At 38.2% G+C, this 26,297-nt stretch overlaps 1 protein-coding gene across 5 annotated transcripts in view; it reads right to left on the reverse strand.

Moving 5' to 3' along the window:
* Window positions 1–4,446: 4,446 nt before the first annotated feature.
* LETM1 (leucine zipper and EF-hand containing transmembrane protein 1) overlaps window positions 4,447–26,297 on the reverse strand; it is a 31,408-nt gene continuing 9,557 nt past the window's right edge. For 3 of the 5 annotated variants that reach the window (XM_072861968.1, XM_072861963.1, XM_072861965.1), the window contains exons 4-14: window positions 22,880–23,023; window positions 21,744–21,881; window positions 18,503–18,706; window positions 17,888–18,007; window positions 17,133–17,264; window positions 16,328–16,507; window positions 15,542–15,697; window positions 9,888–10,022; window positions 9,123–9,313; window positions 6,990–7,146; window positions 4,447–5,576 (exon numbers count right to left, since the gene is read on the reverse strand). In XM_072861968.1, coding sequence (XP_072718069.1) covers window positions 5,427–5,576; window positions 6,990–7,146; window positions 9,123–9,313; window positions 9,888–10,022; window positions 15,542–15,697; window positions 16,328–16,507; window positions 17,133–17,264; window positions 17,888–18,007; window positions 18,503–18,706; window positions 21,744–21,881; window positions 22,880–23,023 — 1,707 coding nt within the window. In that variant the 3' untranslated portion in view covers window positions 4,447–5,426. The remainder of the gene's footprint in view (window positions 5,577–6,989; window positions 7,147–9,122; window positions 9,314–9,887; window positions 10,023–15,541; window positions 15,698–16,327; window positions 16,508–17,132; window positions 17,265–17,887; window positions 18,008–18,502; window positions 18,707–21,743; window positions 21,882–22,879; window positions 23,024–26,297) is intronic. The other 2 variants (XM_072861964.1, XM_072861967.1) reach the window with 1 other exon arrangement.

A 26,297-nucleotide genomic window follows, 5' to 3' on the forward strand; every position in this document is an offset into this window, starting at 1 on the left:
GTGGAGAGGTGGTGGAGCCTCCGTCCTTGGAGGTCCTCAAACCCCGATGGGACGCAGCCCTGGGAACCTGGCTGTGAGCAGGGGGCTGGACTACACAACCTCTGGAGGTCCCTTCCAGCCTCAGGTTTTCTGAGACTTGGATTTAGCTTGTACCTACCCCCTACGCACCAACCAGACTGGCCAGGCTCTGCTTGGTCATGGGTACCACTGTTTTGTTTCCCCCCTACATCAAGGCAAGAGTCCACAAAAAAACCCCATTTTTTCTTTAGATTGTAACAATAACTAAGCGTAATTGTTACGTGCAATAAAGGTTTAGAAAAGAGTATAATTTCTTCGATATAACCAACACATCTCAGCAAAGACAACACTGGATCCAGAAGTCAGTCTCTTTCTTGGCCATTCCGGACACGGGTAACTGATCTGGTGCACTTGCCAGTTTGTCCACATTTAATTTACAAACTCAAAGACACAATTTCTCTGCTAGTCTGTTTTACTACACTGTCCTATTCACCCTAAGTAAGTCTATCATTAAAGGAAATTTTTAAAGCAAAAGCTTAAAAGGAACAAGTTCTGCCACTTTTTAAGCCATTTATTTGATATTTGGCTTTAAGTGAAAAAAGGAAAAAGCTGCAACCCAACCTAGCTTATCTATTAAGTTATTTTAAAATCATCTCAAGGCAGGAGGTTGTTTTCAGATATCTGTCGAAATACTTTGACACTAGAAAGTAGAGTCAATGTTTGCACATTCCCAAATCCTATTTGGAAGCAGGCAGGAGACTAACTACTTTTGTCAACGCAAGCCTGTGCAACAGGACCTCCACATCTTTTGAGTCTAGATCATCTATTGCTATGCACTTCTGTAAGCGCTGACCACAGCTGGCCCAGGACAAGCGCTGGTTTCCAAAACAGCAGCAATACGAGTTATGTTTGAGGTTACTTCCAAGGGACCAGACATGCACAGGACACCTTGCTGGCTCGGGCTCTCTCTGCCTTCCCACCCAGGCTGCCAAGGCTTCAGGAGGAGAGGCAACAGCTTTTAACTGAAAAAGCATATTGTTAGATATACCCAAGACTTAAAAGTCTGCTGTATGCAGAGATGAACTTTGTGAAGAATATTAGGATTACAGAAGAATACATGCAATTTTGCAAAAATCAGAGGTGAGGGGCATGGCCTGGCATAAAATAATCAATCTCTGGAACCATTTCGGCTGTGTTTTCCCCCCTAACTTGGACAAAGACCAAAAACGGATCCTTCCTAAGGAGACTTACTTCTATTTGGAATAGATGCCAACCTTTCCATTAGTTCCTTATAGTAAAGAGTACACTGCTCCCCACTTTCATACCTAAAATATAACAAAGAATGGTTTAGCACAAGTCACGATACCAGGCAAGCAGTCCCACATTCGTCAAGAGAATTTCTGCAAGAATTAACACCCCCCCAAATCCCACCACCCCCCTGGTTTAAAGATTTGTCCTTCACTTGCCCTCTTCTACCCCAAACATTTCAGTTCTAATACTCAGCTCACCAGTGTCCAGCTCTGTGACTGGCATCTCATCTGAACAGCAATAAATTAACACTAAATAATCAAAAGCAACACAAAAATAATGGAGAGATTCGGTTTCAAAATGATACATTTATTATAACTAAACAAAGGACACAAGCTCCAATTAACTTAAAAATTTTATACTGCATTATGGCAAACACAGGACCAGTATGCTCAGAGCACAGACAAATGATTTTCAACTTAAATTTCTAACACGGGCTGAAATTCTTCAACTGAAAAGCAAAACTTGGAATACATACAAAGAACAGAATATGGGATTATTCTTTTAATTAAATATACCAAATAAACAATTTAAAAGTATTTAAATACATGCTGAAGTAGCTAAAGTTTAAATGATTAGCAAGGTATGTAGATATAAAGTTACAAGAAGTATTTTGGAGTTGTATAAAAGATGTAACTTTTTCCCCAGACAAAGCCTATGTAAGTGTAAGGTACTATCCTGTCAAGAGAATATTCTCTACCTTGCATGCAGTCCTGCTGACAAACTACCTATTAAATTAGTGGTCTGGTACTTAACTTGCAGGCAGGTTTACTCTCACAGCATGCAGTCAGTGATGAAAACCTCAATAAAAGCATCTTTTGAGCTAACATGAAATGGAAACAAATTTTTCAATAAAATAGGTCCTATAACCTGCTTGTTTTGAAGGGGAAAAAGAAATTACATCCTACTTTACTTCTCGTCCCTGTTGCTAAATTGATTTTTTCAAAAGCTTTTTACGTTTTACATTTTTTCCCCTGAATAGTTTATAATTAAAATCTGATCTTATTTGCATTTGAAACAACCCCCAACAATGGTCTTACCGATTACCTAACTCTGAGCTTAGAGGCTTTGCCTGTGTAAGTCACAAGGTCACCAAAATCTCACACATCCTTTAATTATTTAAACAAATATTTACATCTCCTGATTAAATATTCATTCAGGAATAAATTCTGACCAGTTACTGTACACTCGGAAGTCATCATTTCTCTGGAAGTACTGCAGCTCCTGGTTTTTTTTGGTCAACACGAAAGACAACAAAACACGTTATCTGAAGCTAGTCCTCAAGCCACCGATTTGCTGGGGTTGTCCGTATTGCCTGGACAGAGCTGCTTGGGAAGGTTCAAAACCGGGTAAACGGGAATCACCGAAGGCTTCCTAATCTTTTTAAGCTTGCAGAACATGTGTTGTTCAAGCCCAGCTGTCATGGGTTTGCCTACTTTCAACATCAGAAGGAAAATATTCCCCATGAAAATGCTTTGCTATGGTTGATGAGTATGTCCTTTAAACACTTTAGGTAACGGGAAAACTGACATTTGTGATTGACATTTAAATGTATTTTACATAACCTGTTAAAATTTCACAATATGCCAAATTTCAAACAAGTCCAAAACCTAAAAGTGTTCAATAAATGTATCACAATTATTTTAATCAGGACGTTCTTCATTAAAAAAATCAGCTATTTTTGGCTCCCTTCTTATTTAATCCACAAAAAATTTAAGTGAACAGTAAACACAGTAAAAGAACAGCAAGAAAGTGTCTTAAACTCCCAAATACTACAATCAGATAATTTACTATAAGGACAGTTAAAGCTCTGTAAAACTTTAATCAATAAGTCTTTGAAAACAGCTTTTTCTGCTACTTTCCTGTTTTAAACTTGCATGCATTCAAGTGCATACAATTCTTAGGTTTTTGATATTCCACGAAAGGTAGCAGACAATTCTAGAGTATCTTTATCATGTTTCAGGAATGTCAAGTAAGATCATTATACATTGTTTTCAAATTGAAGATATGCAACTGCAAAATTTAGCATACTTCAAAGCCCATTAATTCTAATTGTAAATTATATAATGTAAAATTAGTTTTTAAATTGTATTTTTGTGAAATTAGATTTACTCTTGCATTTTCATCTAAGCTAAGTTTTGGCCTAAAAAAGCACCTAGTGAAGTCCTGTCTTCAAAATCTGCAAACCAACTTTCATGCTGAAATCTCCAAGTTAATCTCGATTTATGAGGAAGAGAACAGCCCCCTTGTTTAGGGGTACATTAACTACAAAGATTGTACTGATTTGAAATTTCAGGTTTGTCACAGCAATTTTACACTTCAGATACAATTACAGTAATTCTCAGGTTCTTACTGTAAGCAGCTTTCTTTGCAAACTGTACAGAATGTGAACTCAATACTTGAACACTGACCCTTCTTCTAGAATTAATTGTACTGTACATCTTCCTGTACATCTTGCTCTGGAAACAACTAAATACAATGGTCCATCATGCAAGCCATGAGACTGTCAAAACTTTTTTTGTTCCACTAACTTCATATAAGTTTTTACAAATAATTTAGCCAATCTAGATAAATACTGAACATGACATTATGCTGAAATACGCTTGGGAGTAATCATTTTCTATGTAAATATGCAACTACGACTAAAAGCATTAAGTACTAACTGCCCACCTCAACATCATTGTGTACAGCACCATTGTAAGATGTGCTCTCTATAGTGTACATAAAATCAAGACCGTTCATATATTTTATAATACTGGGTGCAAAATAAAAATAAAACTAAACAACAAACCACAACCCTGCTGGTTCAAGTCACACTGTGTATTTCAGAACAGATTTTAAGAAAGAGTGGAAAATTTAGGCTACCAGGAATTATGGAACATCCCCGAGTTGGTATTTTACTTTTTAAACTTAAGAGTTTACTACTAAGGACAGACATTAATGAATAAACCTTGACCTACTGTCAGTATTTAATCACACAGTTAAAAGACAGTAACTATAAGCAATTAATTAGAAAGCCCATGATGTAATCAAAGCACTGGCAATACCAGATATGACTTGTTGACTGCACAGTAAGCAAGGCCATGAGATGAAAGTATTTATGTACTTTGACTATACCTGGTTAGTGATTTTATACCTGAGATGAAAATTGAGAGGTAAGAGAACTAGTTATGGTATAAATAGTTATGAGATGAAAAAACAAACATGCAAAGATAACTGCATTTTTAAAAAATATATGCAAAAAGATCACAACTGACATTTTCCCCTTATGATTTCATTTTGCTATTTAGACAAACACTTTAACTCACTTTACTGTGTGACAGATTGTGTTCTGAAACTATTTTAAAGGCTCCTGTGATTCCAATGCTTTAGTAATTCATGGAATTTTGAGTAGAAGCAACATCCTCTACTCCCTAGACTTCGGAAATTTAAGGCACCCATAAGAAGCAAACTTCATGGGAAGTTTCCATTCTAGGGAAAAATAAATCTGATTTTCCCTTCAACAGAAAAAAAAATAATAATCATGAATTCATAGAAGTGATTATAATGACACATTCTCTGTCAGTGAGGCAGCAGCTTAGTGATATTTAGCTTAAATAAAACTCAATCTGAAGAGCTACTACTGAAGCCATAGAATCTTCACTAACAGGTTACAAAATATATAATATTGTGACGGAAGGGAAAGTTTGTATTAAATTCTGAAAAAGCTAAAAGGTAGAAGCAGAGCAAGGTTGGGCCCCATGTAATGATGAAAGAAAATACATGAGAAACATTTTTCCATGATAGATACACTTAATTTATGCAGGAAAGTTGCAAGTTTAATGGATCACTGTACCACAACGAGTGCAAATACATGATTTTGTGGGCAGGAGCACTGCTAAAGAAGCATATTTTGTTTTCGTCTGTATGGAATGACAGTAAATCACTTCTTTGATGAATGGAAATTTCATTCCATATGTCAGAAAACAAATCTATGATTTATTACTAGAATCAGCTCAAAACACTTCCCATAATCACAAAGCTCAAGTAATATGTAGCCATTAGACACAAAGATATACAAGGTTTTGGTTACAACTGGGATTAGCTTCAGAATCTGAAGCTTAATTCTTTGCTTCCGCAGCTTCTTTATCATGCTTTTCCTTTGCTTTCTCTTTCTCTTCCAGCTTTTCTTCTTTTTGAAGCAGTGCCATAATCTCAGCAACCTGACTGGTGCCAATATCAATATCTTCTTTGTCAATCAGTTCTACTACCTACATGAACATAAAATGAAATTGAGAGGGCATTTAGTTTTTACATGATTGAGGCATTTTTGTATCATAAACTTTGTTAAGACAAAAAAAGTAATTAGTTTTCTCATGTTCAAGAAAAACAACATTTTTTCTTACACGAAACACAAATTCAAACCACCACCAGTGCCTCAAACATATCCATAGTATTAAACATGGTATTAAAAAAAAAGCTAAAACTTAAAGCAAATTATCTAGAACTTTTGACCTCAGCACACAAAGACTCACATTTTAAAGTAAAACAGACCCATTCATTATATCTGTTCCAATGGAAAGCTTAGATTCAGTACCTGCTGAAATAGTATTTAAGACAATACTTATTTTATAGGCTTAATCTTATCAAAAAGACCTCCTGTACTAATTAGGCACAAATTTACAAAAACTTAAAAGTAGAGGGGGGTAGGCCTTTCCGAAAGCAAAATGAAAAAATAATTTAGCAGGTGATTCCAAATTCCTTTATACAGCTTTTTGTACAAATGTATTCTTAGCATAGCTCCTCAAGTTCCTAGAATTATTCTGCATTACATGCAGAATTAATAAGTACATTTTACCTGTGTTGCTAAATGTACAATGGCTGTTCAGAGCAACAGGCAAGATAATCACCACTGGGACAACTTCAGTAGAGAGGAAAAATGTGTTTCAAAAGGCTGATACTGTATTTTCTAGCTGGCCACAGTTTAAGTCCTATTTCTGTATTGAGTAGGAAAATTACTTGCAAGGAAGTAAGTTTCAGGACATCTCTAAATTTACCAAGTAAAAAAGGAGCAAGAAAATGAAGGAGAAATGCAGCGAAAACCTGAGAATGTTCTGCAAAATGAGAAAACATGACAAATCGGGCAAAGAACACAGGTCGTTTACAAAGGACCTAAAGGACAACTGATGGTCTGATGTCTTTCAAGTATAGGAAATACAGGTCTCAATGAAATATGTAAGGTATACAAGTAGGCAAGAGAAGCTATTATCTTGTGTTGACATAAAGTATATCTATATGCATTATGTCAAGATTTTGGGTAATAGCAGTATTCCTAAAGTACTTCTTCTAAAGCTCCTTCCCATCCTCCCTCCCATTCATAAGTAGCACCACAAAAATACCGCATTTTACAGAACTTGACATAGGCATACAGGAAAACCTACAGTTTTAAAGGTAACATGGGCAACAGATGCAGGATAGAGATTTTATTTTTCCCCCAAAATAGCCATACAAATTCTGAAGATGCTAATATATAATATAAGATCTATTTACAATACATTACCAAAAACCTCACTGCCATCAAGTAAAGACTCTTGCAAAAGACAGCAATATGAATTTAAGTCAAAACAGGTGCAATGTTTGAAGGATGGCTAGCCTTATTTTCTTTCAGTAGTCCACAAACTTACCTTAACAACATTATCTATATCAATTTTGCCATCCTTGTTTTCATCTAGTGCCTCTGCAATCCTAGTTAGCTTCTCCTCTGGAATCTTCTGAATTTGTTTCATCGCATTAATTAGCTCAGCAATACTGATGAGATTCTCCCTGAAGAGGAAGCACAATCTGTACATGGCAAGCAGTTACTCCAAAGGAGTAAAGTTGACAAAAGACAGTACTGAAAGTCACTACACTGCAGGTCATTTGTAAAAACATTATTTATTTATTTATAATCCTGAACAGAATGCAAAAAAGCAAAAATGAGTTACTGATCAGCAAGCAGATTTCAAATGAATCTTTACCTTACCATCACATCTCAGGCTTTTGGTTTCCACATGCTTTATTGCACAAATACATGTATCCAGTAGCATGTGAAATAAAGTTTAGAACAATTTCTGTGCTTCCCAGACTGTGTCTCTAATGCCCTTTGCTCCCCCGCCCCCATTGACCAAAGATGCAGTGCCATGCACCTGTCATCCTTTTATTTAGAGAGGCTGGCCTACACTAAATTACTGAAAGTCACAGGAAAACAAAAGCTTAGAACTAATTGCTTTAGCAATTTAGCTGTTTCGTTAAAATAGGCTTCATTTGCTCCTATCAAGGAACAGACTTTGTAGAAGAAAGGACTAAACTTGACATCGTGACTAGCAGGTTTCAGATGTTTCCAGTGTCTGCTTACTGATCTCATGAAGCTAAAGTTGTCTGTCTTCTGCAACTTAAAGCCTCTGCTTGCTTATGTAGTTTTGTTAGTTTGAAGAACTATCTTCCAGCACAGGTCAAGCAGAAGTGCAGGAGAAGTGAACCCAAAAAATATTAAACACAAGGGCTTTATCAGTATAGTCCTAGCTCCATACCTGTCCCTAACCTCTGGGCACAGACTGACTTTTATTCAAGGAGTATTTCTCAAGCTGCTACTAAACGTCCTGGACTTGTGTCGTTCTGTGACCCTTGATGGCTTGGTAATGACTCCACCAACTTGAAGGTTAAAAACCAAGCCTTTGACAATTAAGCAATATTTAAACTAATAAATTTTCAGTCATCCACAATCACCTACAAAATTATCCACAAAACCATTACATAAACTATAATTACTTTCAGTACAAGAAGATTCTATATTTTAATTTACAAATTCGGACGGTTTTGATCAACAACAACTCAGCACCATTCATATGGCTGCCCTAATCTTATTACACAAAATCTGAAACAAATGACCGTTTGCCCTGGGGACTGGAAAAAACAAGTTTGGAAGCAACAAAAGCAGAATCCTTATTTCTGTTTAGGTTATGCTCTATGGAAGCTGGGAAGCTCTCTTAATGAATCACACAAAATGGTGCAAGCATAAACTAGATTAATACAAAATTCATAATCACAAACTGTGAGAATTACAGTCACAGTTTTTAGGCATTTCGGTGCCTGTAACATGCAATGTATGACTGTTCAACATATGATTGCCTGAAAGACTCTCCAGTAACATTAAGACCTGGAGAAGTGGTGATAAATGAACTTTTCAATTAAACTATCAAGAAAGATCTTTCTTTGAAAATCTGCAAGTGTGTCAAAGTTGAAATTAAGCAAATTTTTGGAAAGGGACCATGTAAAATTATCTCCTTACTTCCATTAGACCTGTTCCCCCATTTCTCTCCAGAGACAGAATAGGCTTTACTGCAATTTTTTTCCTCACTGACATCTTCACTACTAAAGAACAAACATGAATATGCTTACCATACTGTTGCGCACCTTTTCAATCAATGACACAGAGCAAACCTACTGCATGAGGAGCATGACTAAAGGCATGATTTCACCTGCATCACCATTAGTGCTAGAGGCATGAACAAGATAAGATACTGACACTTAGACTTTCAGAACCCCCTCAGGACTAGCATCTGGGGAATTATACCTGCTTTTTTCCTTTATCATTTCAACCATATTTAACATACCTTAGAAGACAGAAAATCCACAGCACAATTTTCTTAATTTATTTTAAAAATAAATTATCTTAACATTCTAAACCACTTATTTGCTAATTCTTTTCTAATCACACATTAGACAAAAGCAAGACTGTGGATGAACAGAGACAAATTCAGTGCTCTCAAGTCACTTACCCAGCAGGAGGACTATCACCACTGTCCAGCTTTACATCCACTGTCTTTTGACTTGTCTCTAATTCATTAATAATTTTGTCTATCTGACCAATCATTCGGTTCACCCTCTTGGTCAATCGTTTGCTTGCCTTTGACTCTTCCACTACCTCTTCCTGGCCAGTTTTAGAGAGCTCTTTTATCTCTTGCAAATCCTAAAAGAAGTGGTCAAGAGAGAGAAAAGCTTTTGTCGATGTGAATTCTCAACAAGAGACACTACTGACTTCGACTAGCATTTCAAGACAGGAGCCATTTGTAAATGAAATGCAAATGTATAGACATATAAAGCCAAACTGGAATTAGAACAACAAATTCCAACACTCCTGCCTTTTTCATGCACCCCTTGAATGTTATTTTCCACATCTTTCATAAGATTGGATAAGATTAATTTTACTGAACTTGAAGTATCTGTAATACTGACATCTATGCTTGATAAGAAAGAACTGCAGCACGCAGCAGTTAGTCAGCACCTGTTAGTCTGGTCACCCTGGCAATAAAAGCAGGAACAGGATTCTCATCTGGTGGGAACTACTCCAATGATTTTAACTAGGCTTTGAACATGTTATACGAATGAGGCTCTGCACTGTCCCATACAAAATTCATGCACTCAACTACCAATTACAGGCTAACAGACATCCAAGCAAGATAATCTTCAAATTTGTGGATCACTTATGCTAAAACTAAACATGAACAGAAATAAAAAAAGAACTTCCATGCCCCATTCTTCACCTCATTATACTCCTGGATATCACCCTTCAATTCCTCAAGCTCCTCTTTTTCCTTTGTTAGTGATTTTTTCTGTTCCTGTAGCTTGGTGCAAGCATCACTCAGCATGTCAATCTCCTCCTTAGTGATTTCCTCACCCTGTAACAGAAAATATATACAAATTAGTGAAAGACACATTTGTGATTTCCCTCAAAGATTTCGGGTCTTTTACCAGAAAAGAGAGACTCAAGATTTTTTTCCATGTTCGGAGTCAATATTGTCAGAGCCATTTTGGGGCTAATGTAGAGATCCGCATTTTGAAGCTAATGCAAAGATCTTAAATGCTAAGGCAATTAGTTTGCTATGGTACATATTTTTTAAGTGCACCTAATGTGATTCAGTAGGTAGGTGAGTTTTGGATATTTGAAATTCTATACCTAATTGTCTCATTTAAGAATGTTTTACTTCCTCCTTTGCTGGGTGAAAAATCCAAACAACTGAGAAATGATTCACTATGCACAGGAAAGATAAGTTACACAAAAATTTGCAGAGCAAAGTTCAGGAAGTTGAGCTGGAGCAAAGTTATCTTCAACAGCCTTTGTGAGAATGAGAATGGAAATCCAGAGTTTGTGAAGTATACCTGCCTCTTTAAAAGCTGAGAATAAAGATCTAACCCCCAACTGAATACTTAAAAAATAAGACTTCAAGACAATTCATTAAAAATGCTAAAATCTCATAATACTAGCTACAGTTAGCATATTAATCTTACCCAGACGCCAGCTTTTATTTTGAATGGCTAAACTCTGAACAGCCACATAAGTGGAGTACAGAAAGACATGTGCAAACAAGGATGCCAGAAACACAGAGCAGATGGATGATATGCTTCCAAGAAACAGCTACAGAACAGTTCACAAACTAAGCATCCAGCCCCTTCGTCAACTCAGAAGGAGTTTCAGGGTACTGTTAGCATCTAGGCATCAACCTCACTTCTCATTTTAATACAGTATCTATAGTTCACCTTGGGGGGGGGGGGGGGGGGGGGAAGGGAAATAAAAAGCAAGCAGTTTGGAAACAAATTCCTCTGCCTCAAATAAAATCAGTCATATTCAAGAAGCTGGCAGTCTTACAGTTTTCCTCTAAGAGACAAGAATGTACTCCATGGTGTTTAAAATCTTTGGGAGCATCTTTAGGGGACAACTCTCACTGTAACCTCAGTTAAGAAACGCCACGCTAACTTTACTTCTTGTTTCCTCTTATCAGTTAGGGCTGTTGAAGAAGTCCTACTTGTGGCCCAGTGTCATACATTCTCATGGCATTGGTGGCATGGCAGGCAGCACTGTGAATGCTATGCCAGATGTGGCAGTCTAAGCTAGCTGCAACATCACACACCCTTGCTGCTTCCAAACGAGATAATCCCAGCCTTGCCTGCCTCCCTCCCATGGCATTCCTCATGGCTGCACTATCATGCAGCCATATCAGCTACAGCCATCACTATCAGCTACGCAGTCAGCTGAGCAAGCTAACTCATCACAAAACAATGCACTATTTCAATGTGGATTAGTTCCATTTTTTATTAGCATTAAAACCTTCTTGGCTGCATTCTAAACTAAACAATGTTGTAATAATAGCAGGTAGATAATGATGCTGTCCAGGAAAATTGAAAATATTTTTCTACTTAAAACATTCATTTTAAATTAATGTTGTTATTCTGCAAAGTAACACTGGGACTGAGAAAAATCCTGATGTCAAACCTCATAGACAAAAATAAAGGGCTCAGCTACAAATAAAACTCAAAGTACAACCGAAACATGAAAAGGAAGCATACAAGAGGTGGAAGCAGGGACAGGTGACCCAGAAGGAATACACAGACACTGTCCCAGCATGCATGGATGGGTTCAGGAAAGCCAAAGCCCACCTGGAGTTAAATCTGGTGAAGGACATGAAGGGCAACAAGAAGGGCTTCTACACAGAATACTTTAGGTTGGCAAAGACCTTTAAGATCATCAAGAACAACCATTAACCTAACACTGCCAAGTCCACCACTAAACCATGTCCCTAAGCACCACATCTACACGTCCTTTAAATACCTCCAGGGATGGTGACTCCACCACTTCCCTGGGCAGCCTCTTCCAATGCTTGACAACCCTTTCAGGGAAGAAATTTTTCCTAATATTCAATCTAAACCTCCCCTGGCACAACTTGAGGCCATTTCCTCTTGTCCTACTGCTAGTTACTTGGGAGAAGAGACTGACACCCACCTCACTACAACCTCCTTTCAGGCAGTTGTCCAGAGCAGTAAGGTCTCCCCTCAGCCTCCTTTTCTCCAGGCTGAACAACCCCAGTTCCCTCAGCCGCTCCTCATCAGACTTCTGCTCTAGACCCTTCACCAGCTTCGTTGCCCTTCTCTGGACACGCTCCAGCACCTCAGTGTCTTTCTTGTAGTGAGGGGCCCAAAACTGAACACAGCATTCGAGGTGCGGCCTCACCAGTGCTGAGTGCAAGGGGACGATCACTTCCGTAGTCCTGCTGGCCACACTATTGCTGATACAAGCCAGGATGCTATTGGCCTTCTTGGCCACCTGGGCACACTGCTGGCTCATATTCAGCCGCCTGTTGACCAACACCCCCAGGTCCTTTTCCGCTGGGCAGCTTTCCAGCCACTCTTCCCCAAGCCTGTAGCATTGCATGGGGTTGTTGTGACCCAAGAACAGGACCCAGCCCTTGGCCTTGTTAAATCCCATACAATTGGCCTCAGCCCATCGATCCAGCCTGCCCAGATCCCTCTGCAGATCCTTCCTACCCTCAAGCAGATCACACTCCCACCCAACTTGGCGTTGTCTGCAAACTTTCTGAGGGTGCACTCAATCCCCTTGTCCAGATCATTGATAAAGATATTAAACAGAACTGGCCTCAATACTGAGCCCTGGGGAACACCACTTGTGACCGGCCGCCAGCTGGAGTTAACTCCATTCACCACAACTCTTTGGGCCCGGCCATCCAGCCAGTTCTTTACCCAGTGAACAGTACACCTGTCCAAGCCATGAGCAGCCAGTTTCTCCAGGAGAATGCTGTGGGAAATGGTGTCAAAGGCTTTACTGAAGTCAGGCAGACAACATCCACAGCCTTTCCCTCATCCACTAAGCAGGTCACCTTGCCATAGAAGGACATCAGGTTGGTCAAGCAGGACCTGCCTTTCATAAACCCATGCTGACTGGGCCTGATCATCTGGTTGTCCTGTACGTGCCATGTGGTGGCACTCAAGACAATCTGCTCCATAACCTTCCCCGGCACCGAGGTCAGGCTGACAGGCCTGTAGCTCCCCGGATCCTCCTTCCAGCCCTTCTTGTAGATGGGCATCACATTTGCTAACCTCCAGTCAACTGGGACCTCCCCGGTTAGCCAGGACTGCTGATAAAGGATTGAGAGTGGCTTGGTGAGCACTTCCGCCAGCTCCCTCAGTACCCTTGGGTGGATCCCATCCGGCCCCATAGACTTGTGCGTGTCTAAGTGGGGTAGCAGGTCGCTAACCATTTCCCCTTGGGTTATGGGGACTGCATTCTGCTCCCCATCCCTGTCTTCCAGCTCAGGGGCCTGGGTACCCAGAGGACAACTGGTCTTACTCTTAAAGACTGAAGCAAAGAAGGCATCAAGTACCTCAGCCTTTTCCTCATCCTCTGTCACTATATTTCCCCCTGCGTCCAATAAAGGATGGAGATTCTCCTTAGCCCTCCTTTTGTTGCTAATGTATTTATAGAAACATTTTTTATTGTCTTTTATGGCAGTAGCCAGATTAAGGTCTAGGTGGGCCTTGGCCCTTCTCATTTTCTCCCTGCATGACCTCATGATATCCTTCTAGTCCTCCTGAGCTGCCTGCCCCTTCTTCCAAAGGTCATATACTCTCCTTTCTTTCCTGAGTCCCAGCCAAAGCTCTCTCTTCAGCCAGGCCAGTCGTCTTCCCCGCCGGCTCGTCTTTTGGCACATGGGGACTGACTGCTCCTGCGCCTTTAAGATTTCCTTCTTGAAGAATGTCCAGCCTTCCTGGACTCCTTTGCCCTTCAGGACTGCCTCCCAAGGGACTCTCTCAACCAGGCTCCTAAAGAGGCCAAACTCTGCCCTCCGGAAGTCCAAGGTAGCAGTTCTGCTGACCCCACTTCTTCACTTCTCCAAGAATCAAACACTCTATCATTTCATGATCGCTGTGCCCAAGACAGCCTCCAACCATCACGTCACCCACAAGTCCTTCTTTGTTTACAAACAACAGGTCCAGCGGGGCACCTTCCCTAGTAGGCTCCCTCACCAGCTGTGTCAGGAAGTTACGATCTTCCACACACTGCAGGAACCTCGTGGACTGTTCCCTCTCTGCTGTATGGTATATCCAGCAGACATCTGCTAAGTTGAAGTCCCCCACAAGAACAAGGGCTAGCAATTGTGAGACTTCTCCCAGCTGCTTATAGAATATTTCATCTGCCTCTTCAACCTGGTTGGGTGGTCTGTAACAGACTCCCACCATGCTATCTGCCTTATTGGCCTTCCCCCTGATTCTTACCCATAAACACTCAACCCTATCATCACCATCATCAAACTCTAGACAGTCAAAACACTCCATAACATACAGGGCTACAAGTACATTGGGACCAAAAGGAAGACAAGAGAAAACATGGGCTTGCTGCTGAACGGAACAAGGAACCTGATGCAAAAGGACATGGAAAAGGCAGAGGTAGTCAATGCCCTCCTCAGTCTTTACTGATAAGACTGGCCTTCAGGAATCCCAGGTCTTTAAGACCAATAGGGAAGTCTGGAGTAAGGAAGATCTACCATCAGTGCAGGAGGATCAGGTTAGAGAACATTTAAACAAACTGAACGCACACAAGTCCATGAGACTTAATGAGATACAACCACAAGTGCTGAGGGAGTTGTTTGACGTCACCAAGAGGCCACTCTCCATTACCTTTGAAAGGACATGATCATCAGGGAAGATTCCTGAGGACTGGAAGAAAGCAGATGTCCCTATCTTCAATAAGGGCAAGGAGAAGAATCTGAGGAGCTATAAGCTAGGCAGGTAGTAAATGATTAAAACCAGCATGCTCTGATCACAACAAAGCATGCTAATCCTAGAAATTAACCTGTTACTTCAACAGTGGTATAAATTATGTTCAACATCATACTAAAGAAATAGTAAAAGTGTACACTAAAAAGTTTTTATAGCATACATACACTGTCCATATCAGTTTAGAAGAGGAAGTCAATACAAATCTAGTACAGTCTAGTCCGAACCTACTTCCTTACTTAATCCTTTGGTCTTAGCTACACCCTTCAAAAGAAGGGAACACTCATCTTTACCTACTCTTGCCCTCTCCCTCCTCATGTGTTAACTATACACAGATTAAACATGCACAGATCCATTATGTCTACAGCCAGTGCAAATGCCCTCCAAAATAGGTATATGAGTTTCATTAACAGAGATAGATAAAGGAGATACTCAGAGATGTTTTGTGCTGACTTCAATTTCTGCATTGGTGGTTAAGAATTTGCAATCTACTAATTAGCTTTTTTTAACTGATAGAACGTGGCGAGAGGGTTAAAACTGAAGGACAGCCAGGCAACTTATCATGGCTCTTACATGGATGTTTTGAATCTTTACATTAAAAAGTATAAAAATGTACAGTTATCCAGATTACCTTAATGCCTTCCAAGACTGGTGCTGTATCTTTCAGTGTCTCTGAGTGCATCGCCATATCTGCCCTTGCCAGTTCTTGTTCAGTATCCATAGCCATCTGACTTTTTTTAACTTGCAGAGCAGCTGCTTCAAGATCTACTGCTGATTCCACATCTTTCTAAATTTGAAAGACCCATGAAGTTTTAATTAAAACAAAGACAACATTATCTGTGTTAGCATCAGTAAAGAGTTACTTCTCAAAATAGAAATAGTTGCCAAAATAGACATAGATGTTTTTATGAGAAGACAACGTTAAAAAACTGCAACATATTGAGTGGTTTCAAATTAAAATACGCACTTGCACTTAATGAACTATGCCTGTGAGCTCCTGAGGCTTAATTCACCAGTAAAGCACACCAGCAGTTCTTACACTCAAGTATTATACGATGACATTATCAGGTTAATGACAAAATAGAAAGAGCCAAAGATAAATAAATTTAAAGTATGCGGTGGGGGAAATGAAAAAAAAAAACAAAAAACCCACCACCTTTGCTAGAAGAATAAAGGGTTTATTTTATTAGTCTAATTAAGAGGAAAGATAAAGATATGTAAGACTGAGACAATCTTTTATGTTTCACTGTGAACCCTTCTGTGCTGCAGTCTGTTTTAATATTCTCCCACATCTTCCATATGTGGACTTAAAGTCCAGTTTCTTGCAGGCAACACCCAGAGCAGAGGCAATAACTCATAACATGCTAGTTTTTACATCACTGACATTTATTTCTCAATAATTGAGAGCAGAACTTACCATGGCTGCAACTTGAAGGGTTTCTTTGGCTTTCTCTGCAGCTTCAGACAATCTTTCCATCTCTTTTTCTTCATTTTCTTTTCTGATGGCTTCCTCTTCCTGAAGTGTTGCTTCCAGACGTGCTTTGTTATCTACTTTTTCACCTTCAACTTCTGCCACTTTGACTTGAGCCTCTTTGGCCTAAAAATAATGTAAGAAGTCTATTAAAGTCTATATGTGTGTATATATATCTATGTCTACATAATGTAAGTTCATATATCCTTATTCAGATAGGTAGTACAGGTATGCTAATGAATATAGTTAAAACCCCCAAAAGTTACCCTATTTTTTGCATTTCTCAGAAAAAGATGATTCTCTTTCTTTGAAAACGAGAACTTTCCACCCTGAAATCGTACATATTCTTCATTCCCTTTCTCTCAAGACTACCAGTAGTCTACTCAGATCATTTCTTGCTCTACACAAGAGCATCAACATTTTCATGTATTAATATCTTTATATTGCCCGGAGCATAGATTGTTTTTTATATAAGTAAGAAGTGTATTCTAAATCTTCTTATGCCATTACTGTCTACTGTCATGCAATTAAATATTAAATGCAATTAAATATTGCCTTTTATATGCTTTATTCTCAGGCCCCTCCAAATATAAGCCAATTTCTTCTGTGTTTGAAGGTCACTCAAATAAACATATCCATGGTTTAGCTTTTCAAGGAATAGAAAGGAACCAAGACGAACATCTACTTCTCTGAACAGATTTTCAGTGATGATACTGAAAGCTGGTTACAGACTATGTACATCAATACTTACAACACTCTCTGGTAGTGTCTGAAGTGTTGTTTTGAGCTGATCAGCTGGAGAAAGGGTATCTGGAAGATACATGGCTCTGGATAAAATAAGCAACGAAGTAGGGATTTCCTGGTTCAGGTGCAGATCTAACCACTGTAAATGCAATACACAAAACAAACCTTCAACTTTTGGAATTTTTTCTTTTTTACAGATCAAGTCAAGCATACACAAAAAAGTAAATACTAATTTTTTTTACCACTACTTACCAGTCAGTATCCTAGCACAGCAACTACAGGCTGTAAGCAGCCAAGAATTACAGCAATTGCATTGAAATATATGAAGAAGTATTTTGTTTGACGAAGTATTTCAAGAAGTATTGAATGAATATTTGAAAAATTATTTTGTTTCACATGCATCTTCCTCTAAACCAGGCAACACCAAAAGACAAAGAACTGATCTACTTGGAGAAAAAGTTCTTTACAGATTAATACAAATAATTAACAAGACAAACTGCCAAAATTGCAAACGTATTTCAGATATGTTTAAGTCTAAGTATCTATTTGCATCATTAAAACATAATGGCCCAGTAAAAAGCCAGAAACTCACTGCTACTACATACTTACACAGTACACATGACAAAAAGCTTATTAAGGAGAAAGACTGTTTTAGCCAAGCCTTTAATGAGAACAGAAGCAAAATGACTTCTCAGAATCATAACAAAAATCAGAGCTAGCAACTGAAGTTAGGTGCGTGTAGTCAGTCTTGCAAACTCATACCTGTTTAAGCTGTTCCTTGAGACGCTCCTCTGTCACACCAAGAGCTCTCATACCTCGGGCACGACAAGCTGCCTGCAGTTCTTTAACAGTCAGGCTATCAACTCCTTCTTCAGCAATCAGCTGCACAAAGTGTAAAATAAACTTTAGCATGTAACAGCTCAAAACTGAGGAACCACCATCAATGCACACCCAGAAGTCCGTATTTTTACAATGGCCACTAGAGGCTGCTGTGATAACACAAAATAGCCTCCACTTTTTAAACAGTGAACATTATATACTATAGTCTTAACAGCTCCATAATGGTAATGTCAGTCTTCAAGTTATTTATTTCTGTCAGCTCCCTTACAAATTATAGTTTCATAGAAATGCTTTTCTTTGTAACATAATTATTTTCATCGCAATTAATGGTAGATTAAAAAACGTCAGCTTTTTCTTTACAAATAAGGACACTTCTGATTTTAAGTTCTTCAAGTCTTTTCGTTCTAAATTACCTCAAAAATAAGACAATAAAGAAAAAAAAAAGGAAAACGCCTACAACAACATACATATAGCCACACACGCTCATTACTCTTACATGTCAAAATTATTAACCAGTGCCTATTTAGAATTACTCACTTTGTCATCTGCTTTTATGCTTCTCAGCCTCATAGTCAGCTGGAAGCGGAGAAAGTTATTTGTCCCAATTGACTGAAGTTCCAACAATTTACAAAGCGCCACCAACTGAGGCCTGGTTAGATTGTCCAGAGTCAACTCATCTTCAAACAGTTTAGAGAACCTTAAGATCTCCTCATTACTGGGTCTTTCGCCAGTTTCCCTGATCTGTAAGAAAAAACAAACACACACCAAGCTTTTCAAAGCAAATGTTATGGTTGAGCATTATTTTGATAAATAAAAATATTCTTCTCCTTTGTCAAGTACTTTGCATCAATTTTGGGATCGGAAATAGGACACAAGACATGAAAGAAATTTTAAAAAAACCCCTTATTCAGTATAAAAGGCAAAAGAGTTTATGGTTGTTGATAGTTTCCAACAATATTGCGTAATATATTTAAGATAAAACTAACAAAAACAAAAATTAGGTGCATCTGTATACTAATGAGCAGGTCTATCTGAGCTGGCACTGCCATGAGATACTTCAAAAAAAAAAATTATATATCTGAGTGAATAAATAGTTGCTACAGAAGTCACACTGGCAAGTATTCTTTCTGGTACCATACTTACTAAACATAAAAGCATATTAAAAGCATCACCCTGTGAAGATAAAGTGAGAAGTACATCCAATTGCAAAAATTTTGCAACATTGGTATCCCTGTGAAACACAGATTTGGACACTTACCTACCTATATTTTCTCCACAACCACATTTGTTACAATACTGTTTTGCTTCCAGTTCCTAGCTGTTCTGCAGCATGTCAATGCAAATACCCTTGTACTTGCAAGTTATTCCAAAGTATAAACCACTACTTGGGAAAGGACTCTGCATTCTTCTTGATGGAAGGTTCTATGTAACTGCTCGTACAAATGCAAAGTTAAGCTTTTAAGTTACATGTTGCCAAACGGCACTTCACAGTAATTAAATCCAAATACTGGAAGCAGAAATAACAGTTCAAAGAAGTAGAAAAAAAAAAAATCATTCCCTAGTCTCATCAGGTCATGCTAAAACATTATCACCTGTATAAAAGTTGATTTTTCTATTTTCAGTATACCATCAAGTGCTTATTAGTGATATTACTGAATCCAAAATCTATAGAACAATGAAGTACTCTCAGTCACTTAACACCTTCAGTCTAAACAGTAAGTACGTAGATATCCAAAAACCACCTTTCCCAATCCCTCTACCTTTTTTTAAGCCCTGTAAAGAAAACACAAGCTAAGTGACATCAAGTACAGTCTGAAAACCTAACATTACCTACACAGCCTGATTTATTATGCCTACCCATTTTACGTGCCAACTCAAATCTTTTAGTGAACAGCTACTGACTACAGGAAAAGATAAAAATTTGGAAGACAAGATGGTCTTGAGTCCATTAACCTCCAGGATACTTGTGTAGCAGAGAAACCAACTCAGACAAAGAAATGTCAAAGGCCTTGATGTTCCCCTTCACAAGCTCCTTCACTACAGGAGCCAAAAATGGAACTTTAAAAATATAGAAAGTATTTTCTTCCTTGTTTAAAGCTGAATTTTGGCAAAGCCAAGCATATTGACAGCACAAACTGAAACTTTCTAGGACATCACTAGCTACAAAACAACACAGATAATGTGCTTGCTGCAGAATTCCAGAATTTAAGCCTGTAATCAATGGTTCTTGCAGCATCAAGTACTTCACTGCAGAAGCAGCTATAAAAGAATAGCAAAAAGGTGGGAAACATTTAAGCTTCTTCTTGCTCTGACATTTATTATCTAGTACAGTGAAGTGAGATCAATAAAGTCTGTCTCCATGACACAAATGAAGAATATATAGCTGTAAAAAGCACACCCACACATAAGAAATGCAGGGTTTGAAACTTCTTTTTAGTCAGAGGAACTTGGGACTTCCTCCAGCAAATGTGGAGTGATACGTCATTTATTTCCACAGAAATTAACCGCCAAATGTAAATTCCCAGTAGCAGTTCTTTCAGAAGAAAATGAAATGTTCCAAACATGAAGCATGGCAGTGGCATGCTCCCAGAGTCTGCAGCGTCAGTTCTTCAGCTACTAACTGCTATAACTAACCATTTAAAATTTTCTGCAGCTGAAAAGGAACAGAAACAGATGATTGCCTAGAAGCTTCAAAGTACATGGACTTTGCAAGCAGATACCAACTGGCAAAACCTCCCAATATCATTATCTAAGGTAACCTACGCAGCACTATCAACATGATCTTATTACTCCACCCTTTAAAACTTTATTCTCAGCACTGACAAGCAGGAAAAGCTCAAGCTAGCTGACAGGACTTGTAAAGTTCAGGTCTGAAATCCCCAGGCTTTTGTGCCTTTTTCTGTGCAAATACATACTCTCCCCAAAGGAAGGGACTACACTCTTACTTTCAACAAAGCACCTGGTGATGGTTGTTGGCTCGATCTTTTACTCAACAGCCCCACGATTAAGAGAAATCAGAAGCATGAGCGGACTGAGATAAACCCCATCCTGAGAAGATTTAAGAAGGTATTTTTCATCTCTCCAGGGAATACCTTGCCCTTACCTACAACTTGGTGAAAGGAAACACTATCAAACCTAAAGGCCATCAATGTAGGAGGCAGATATCTGACATTTAGTTTCTGTGTCAGCAACTGCTTGTGAATAGAAAAATTTTGTACCAAGCACAGCACTCACATTCCAGCAAAACCCCAGATTATACCACATTCTAGTCACTACCGGAAAGGATTTCAGCAGTATAGCAGCCATGCATCTAAAAAACTGTTTTTATCAGCAGAATTAAATTTGACAAAAAAATTTTACTTTTCCCCCACCAAGTTTTAATCAGTTAATTAGGAAATAACTTTCTCCCACTTTTTAGACCCAATGTTCAAAAAAAGAGGTCAAAAAATACATGAGTATCCTGAGCGCATAATTTTTGATGTTAGAATTAACTTATTAACAAAATAAGAGAACGAGAAGCAAATGAGCAGAAATATGCTGCTTCTAGAATCAAACAGAGAGTGAAAGTACCAGCCAGAATACCAAAGCTAAGAACAGTAAAACTTCAGCACACTGAAGTATTACTTGCAAAAAAGAAATCCATCCTAAAAAACCTGTTACATCCTGTTCACTTCAAATCCAATACAGTAAAGGTACCTGATGATTACTATAGACCAAACAAAACACCAAGCTATTTTTTTGGTAGGAAGAGAAAAATACATTTTTAAAAAATTTTTACCTTTTGAAAGAATGTTGAAAAATCTTTTGTAACATTTCCTTTGGCTGCTTTATTTTTTAAGGCCATTTCCTCAATTGTGTCTTGAAGGAATTTAGCCAATTCAAGCTTTACTCTCAATTCTTTCTTCAATCTTTCCTCCTGTTAAAAAAAATACTTGGTTTTAAAAGTTCTTTCTTGAAATATGTGCACTAAATACCACTTCTTCTGCCCTCAGACAAGTTATGTGGAGTACTTCTGAACTTCTGCTGTAATATACACACATCACAAGAGGACATTCACTCTTACCAAAGATTCCCAAATCACACCGAAAAATAGGTTGATCAGCTCAAAGCTCCATGAAGCATTAGATGCAATGCCAACAGAGTGAAGTGCAGCATGAGAGGCCTCACCTGCTAAAACTAACATGCACCCTCTGAATTAGTAACAAAAAAAATTAGAAACTAACCAACTTTGGTTTGGGTAATTCTCAACTCTTGTATCCAGCACAGAAATCCTACACTACATCTGATCCAAAGAAAGAGGAATTTATCACAGGACTAGAACGTAATGGTTACTTAGAGCCAAGTATACAATCATGATTGATTTTATCTGTGACTGACTGGGAGCTCACTATGTACGAACCACATTTTGTGCTCTGAAAGTGAAAACTTTTTGGGCTTTTTGGTTTGTTTTTACAAAGCTCTAAACAATTCCCAGAAAACTTAACTAAAAGAAATTAAGTTTAAACAAAACAATGATCAGAAGCTTTTTAAATATTTAGTATACCTACAAAAAAATCTTGCATCAAGAATAAGGACTACAAATGTTAAAACAAAGTCTGCCCATTTTAATACCAACTAGAAAAAGAGAGTTTCAGAGCTTTCATTTCTGCTTTGTCAGGGTCATAGAAAATAGAAATAAAGATAGGGAAAAAGACAAGAGAAGCTTACAGCCCTGATAGCTAAGCACCTGCACATATAAAAAGGTAAAACAGGGTGGCACTGTTTCATTATTAGATGTTAACAGCAAGATCATCAAAACAACATAAATAAAGACAAAAGCATTTCCTAGATACCATTTCTAATTTATTTCTTTACCAAAGAAAGTTCTAATTTTTCCAAAACATATTACTGGATTATAAATTCAGATCCACTTACCTTTTTAGACTTTGTCTCAAATGTAGAGGGAAGCATATTGGGGAACAACTTAAGAGCTACTGGAAGCAAAAATTCCATAAATGGGACAACAAGAAAAACTAGGAAAGGGACCAAGCGGAAAAGATCGGCACATATTCGAAGAAACTGGAAGGGGAACAAAAAGGAAAAAAGAAATGTAGTGATAAGCAAAATGTTATACATTTAGAAAATACTTGATATGGTCATCCACATTATCACTTAAGCACCCATATATATCTTTGCTACAAAGGAAATTTAAAATAACAGAAAAAGGATGTGACAAAGTCAGGTTTTAGTATCTTCTTCTTCAAGTTGCTATATACTACAGAGCGCTAGAGTTTCACCAGTTTTCAACACTATAGAAAGTATTTCAAAAGCCTCACTGTGTCTCAATAGGATTATTGAACAAGTATCTCATTTAAACCTCTTAAAAGCACCTGAAAACAGGAGGTGGTCATTTGTTGTCATTAAAGCTGCTTAACTTCTTTTATTCATCTTTATTTGTGCTCCACCACTTCTTACATGCATGAGCTACTATGGACTAAGTAATCAAGAATAAAATGAAAGATCCCTCCCCTTCTGCCTTATAACAATTGTAATGTACATTTAAATCCAGGGTAATGAGCCCAGCTTGGTAGAATTTTTTTTTTTTTTTTTAAACCACCGCTTTTCTAGAGTAGTAATCCTCTGAAGCAGTCTGATGCATTAGTTACTGAATCTTGAACTGCATAAAATACATATCGTCCTTCTGATTTCTGTACACCCACAAATGCATATATTAGGCTGTACAGTCTACAATCACATCTTTCAGTACTCACTGGAAGCTTACTAACTTGGTTTATATTGAGGAGCGCAGATCTTACTTGACTCTACCTCATTTTACAAAGCAAATAACCGGTTATTGGCAATAATGTCAGTTCCTAAATCAGAGACTGAAGGTCAGATGTACACTACAGCATACTACTGCCACAGCACTGTCATTCAACATCATGATTTGATAAACACAGCTATGATTGGTAAAAACTGGCAACATAAATGCTACTACACAAGTAAATGCATGCTTCCCCCTCGAGCCCCTCCCCACAGCTTATTCCAATCCAGGGGAACAGCAGCAACAACCAATATAGATCGCATGTCGCTGGAACTGCTTTGCTAGAATACAGAACCAGTAAAACGTTAACCATCATTTTCTTAGCGTAAAACCAGCCAAAATCTTAAATACAGTTTGAGGAATGCACAAACTCCACACATCCAAAGTTCGACATTTTTCTTCGTATATAGAAAATTCAGTTTCCCAGAAGGGATGCTTTGGTCCATTGTTCACAGGCTCAAAGATGTTTTCATTCATTACAACAATAGAAGATAAATGACTACCAGAGAGTTCAAAAAGATGTAAGAAAGCTTGGAAGAAAATTTTAAGTCAGAAAAACAAGCACATTTTCCCTAAAAAAAACCCTCAAAAATTTCTATAGAGTGCAATACAGAGTTCTTATTTCTACCCCGTATCTGTTTTTAGACAGCACGTGCAAGTATTTGCACAAGGCAAAATCCATATCTAAGGAAGCAGTTTTACAACCGGATTAAGCTAACCTAATGCTAACCTGAGATAATATATAAAGAGTCACGAATGCACACCAGCAGTCACAATGGGAAGGTACAGTACTGATCCAGCTAAAACTAACCCATAAATGCATACACAGACAAGCGAAAAAGGATCAGTACAAACCAAAAGGGGAGAGAGGGGGTGGAAAACCTGATGTGAGCACAGAGCAGCACTGTCCTGGATCAGCTTACATAAAATCATGAAACTGCACCCTCTGCTAACTCAAGGAAAACAACTTTGCACAGGAACCTAATACAATGGTGCATGATTACACACACATTATTTGGCAACACAGCATGAAAAACTTGTGACTACTCTGTATCTGCTTATCTGCCGCTACAGTTCGTGTATTCCACTCTTCCCTCCTCTGCAGGGCTGAAGAGTCTGTAAAGCTGATATACTTGCCACAAACTCCATAGCATTTGCCATCTCACTTCCATGTTCTGACCCGCCCTGCTGTCAGAAGCAGCACTAAAGCAATTAGTTTTTAACAGCCAGTATCATATTTGCATGTTTTACTTCTTCCTGCCTTCTCTCCTCAGTGTAGATACGTGATCCTGTTGAATCCAAACCCTACCAGCAATTGTACAAGAGAATTTTGGAACCAACTTTTGGTTTACATAAGCAATAGCTCCCTTGCATTAGCCATGCTGCAATTGCTTGTTAATGTGGTTAGATTACTTGGATATCTTTCCATTATTGCCTCCAAAGAGGAAGGAAAGGGCAGGCAGAAATAACTCATTTGTCAGTCTGCGTGAAGATAAGATTTCTCTAGGACTGTCAGTTCATATGCCGTTTAACACATTTAAAGCAGTATGTACGTCAAAAAAAAATTTTTTTTTTTAAAGTTCAGGAACTACTTTTGCAAAGTTGTAGTTAATCTGGCATCAAAGTTTTAAGACTTCTTTAAATCAGTCAGTATACTACAATTTAAGGCTGAACTGATTAAAAAAAATGAACTGTGTTGGAACAAATTTAAAATAAGGTTTAAAAAAAGTCCATGCAGTTTTTGTTCAGCTGTAGGCTGGTTTGCTTTTCACTGACCCTGGGTTCTAAGCCTACTGTGACTCCATTCAAGAGTCAGGACGTCCTCTACTTCCACATAAAGAAAACACACAACCTAGATTGAGAAAATAACATTACTGTAGTTCTTAAAACTACTTTCTCTACATCTTCTACGCTGGATTGCACACACACACACCATTAGATAAGAGACAGGCTACATCAACATAAACACTAATTTATACCTGCACAATAAATTTCTACTTTATTTAAAATAAGGGAATCAATACTGAAATCGCACATCTGCACAACAAAAAGAATTCAGGAAGGCCAAATGCCAGACTACTACATAAATATGAGAAAGACAGCTCTGTCATTACTACATGACAAAACTAAAGGGCAATCAAATGAATAAATCCATCTATTGATGGAATAATGCATGCGTGTCCAAAGATAACATATTACTTCTAAAGGTTCATGCCTCCTAGAATACAGACCTGATCTTTCAGCAGAAATATTTCCATGATATCCATATTTTACTGTTGTTTGTATAATTTCTCAGAAGTATGGCTCAATGAACATGAAACAGGCAGGAAAACCAATGGTTCCAGTCTTGCCCTCTGGAAGATTTCCGATTCTGTTTTAAACCATGAATTAATTTGTCTCACTTGGTTTTCCAAAGCTCTCAGTAAGCCAGCACAAACCAGAACTGCTACTTCAAGAAGTCCTGCGGTCCTCATTTCCCCCTATCCTCAGTTACTCTTTCTTGGCACTACATACTCCCCTCTCTTATGT

Source organism: Ciconia boyciana, chromosome 5 (assembly GCF_034638445.1).
Source record: "Ciconia boyciana chromosome 5, ASM3463844v1, whole genome shotgun sequence".
NCBI classification, from domain to species: Eukaryota; Metazoa; Chordata; class Aves; order Ciconiiformes; family Ciconiidae; genus Ciconia; species Ciconia boyciana.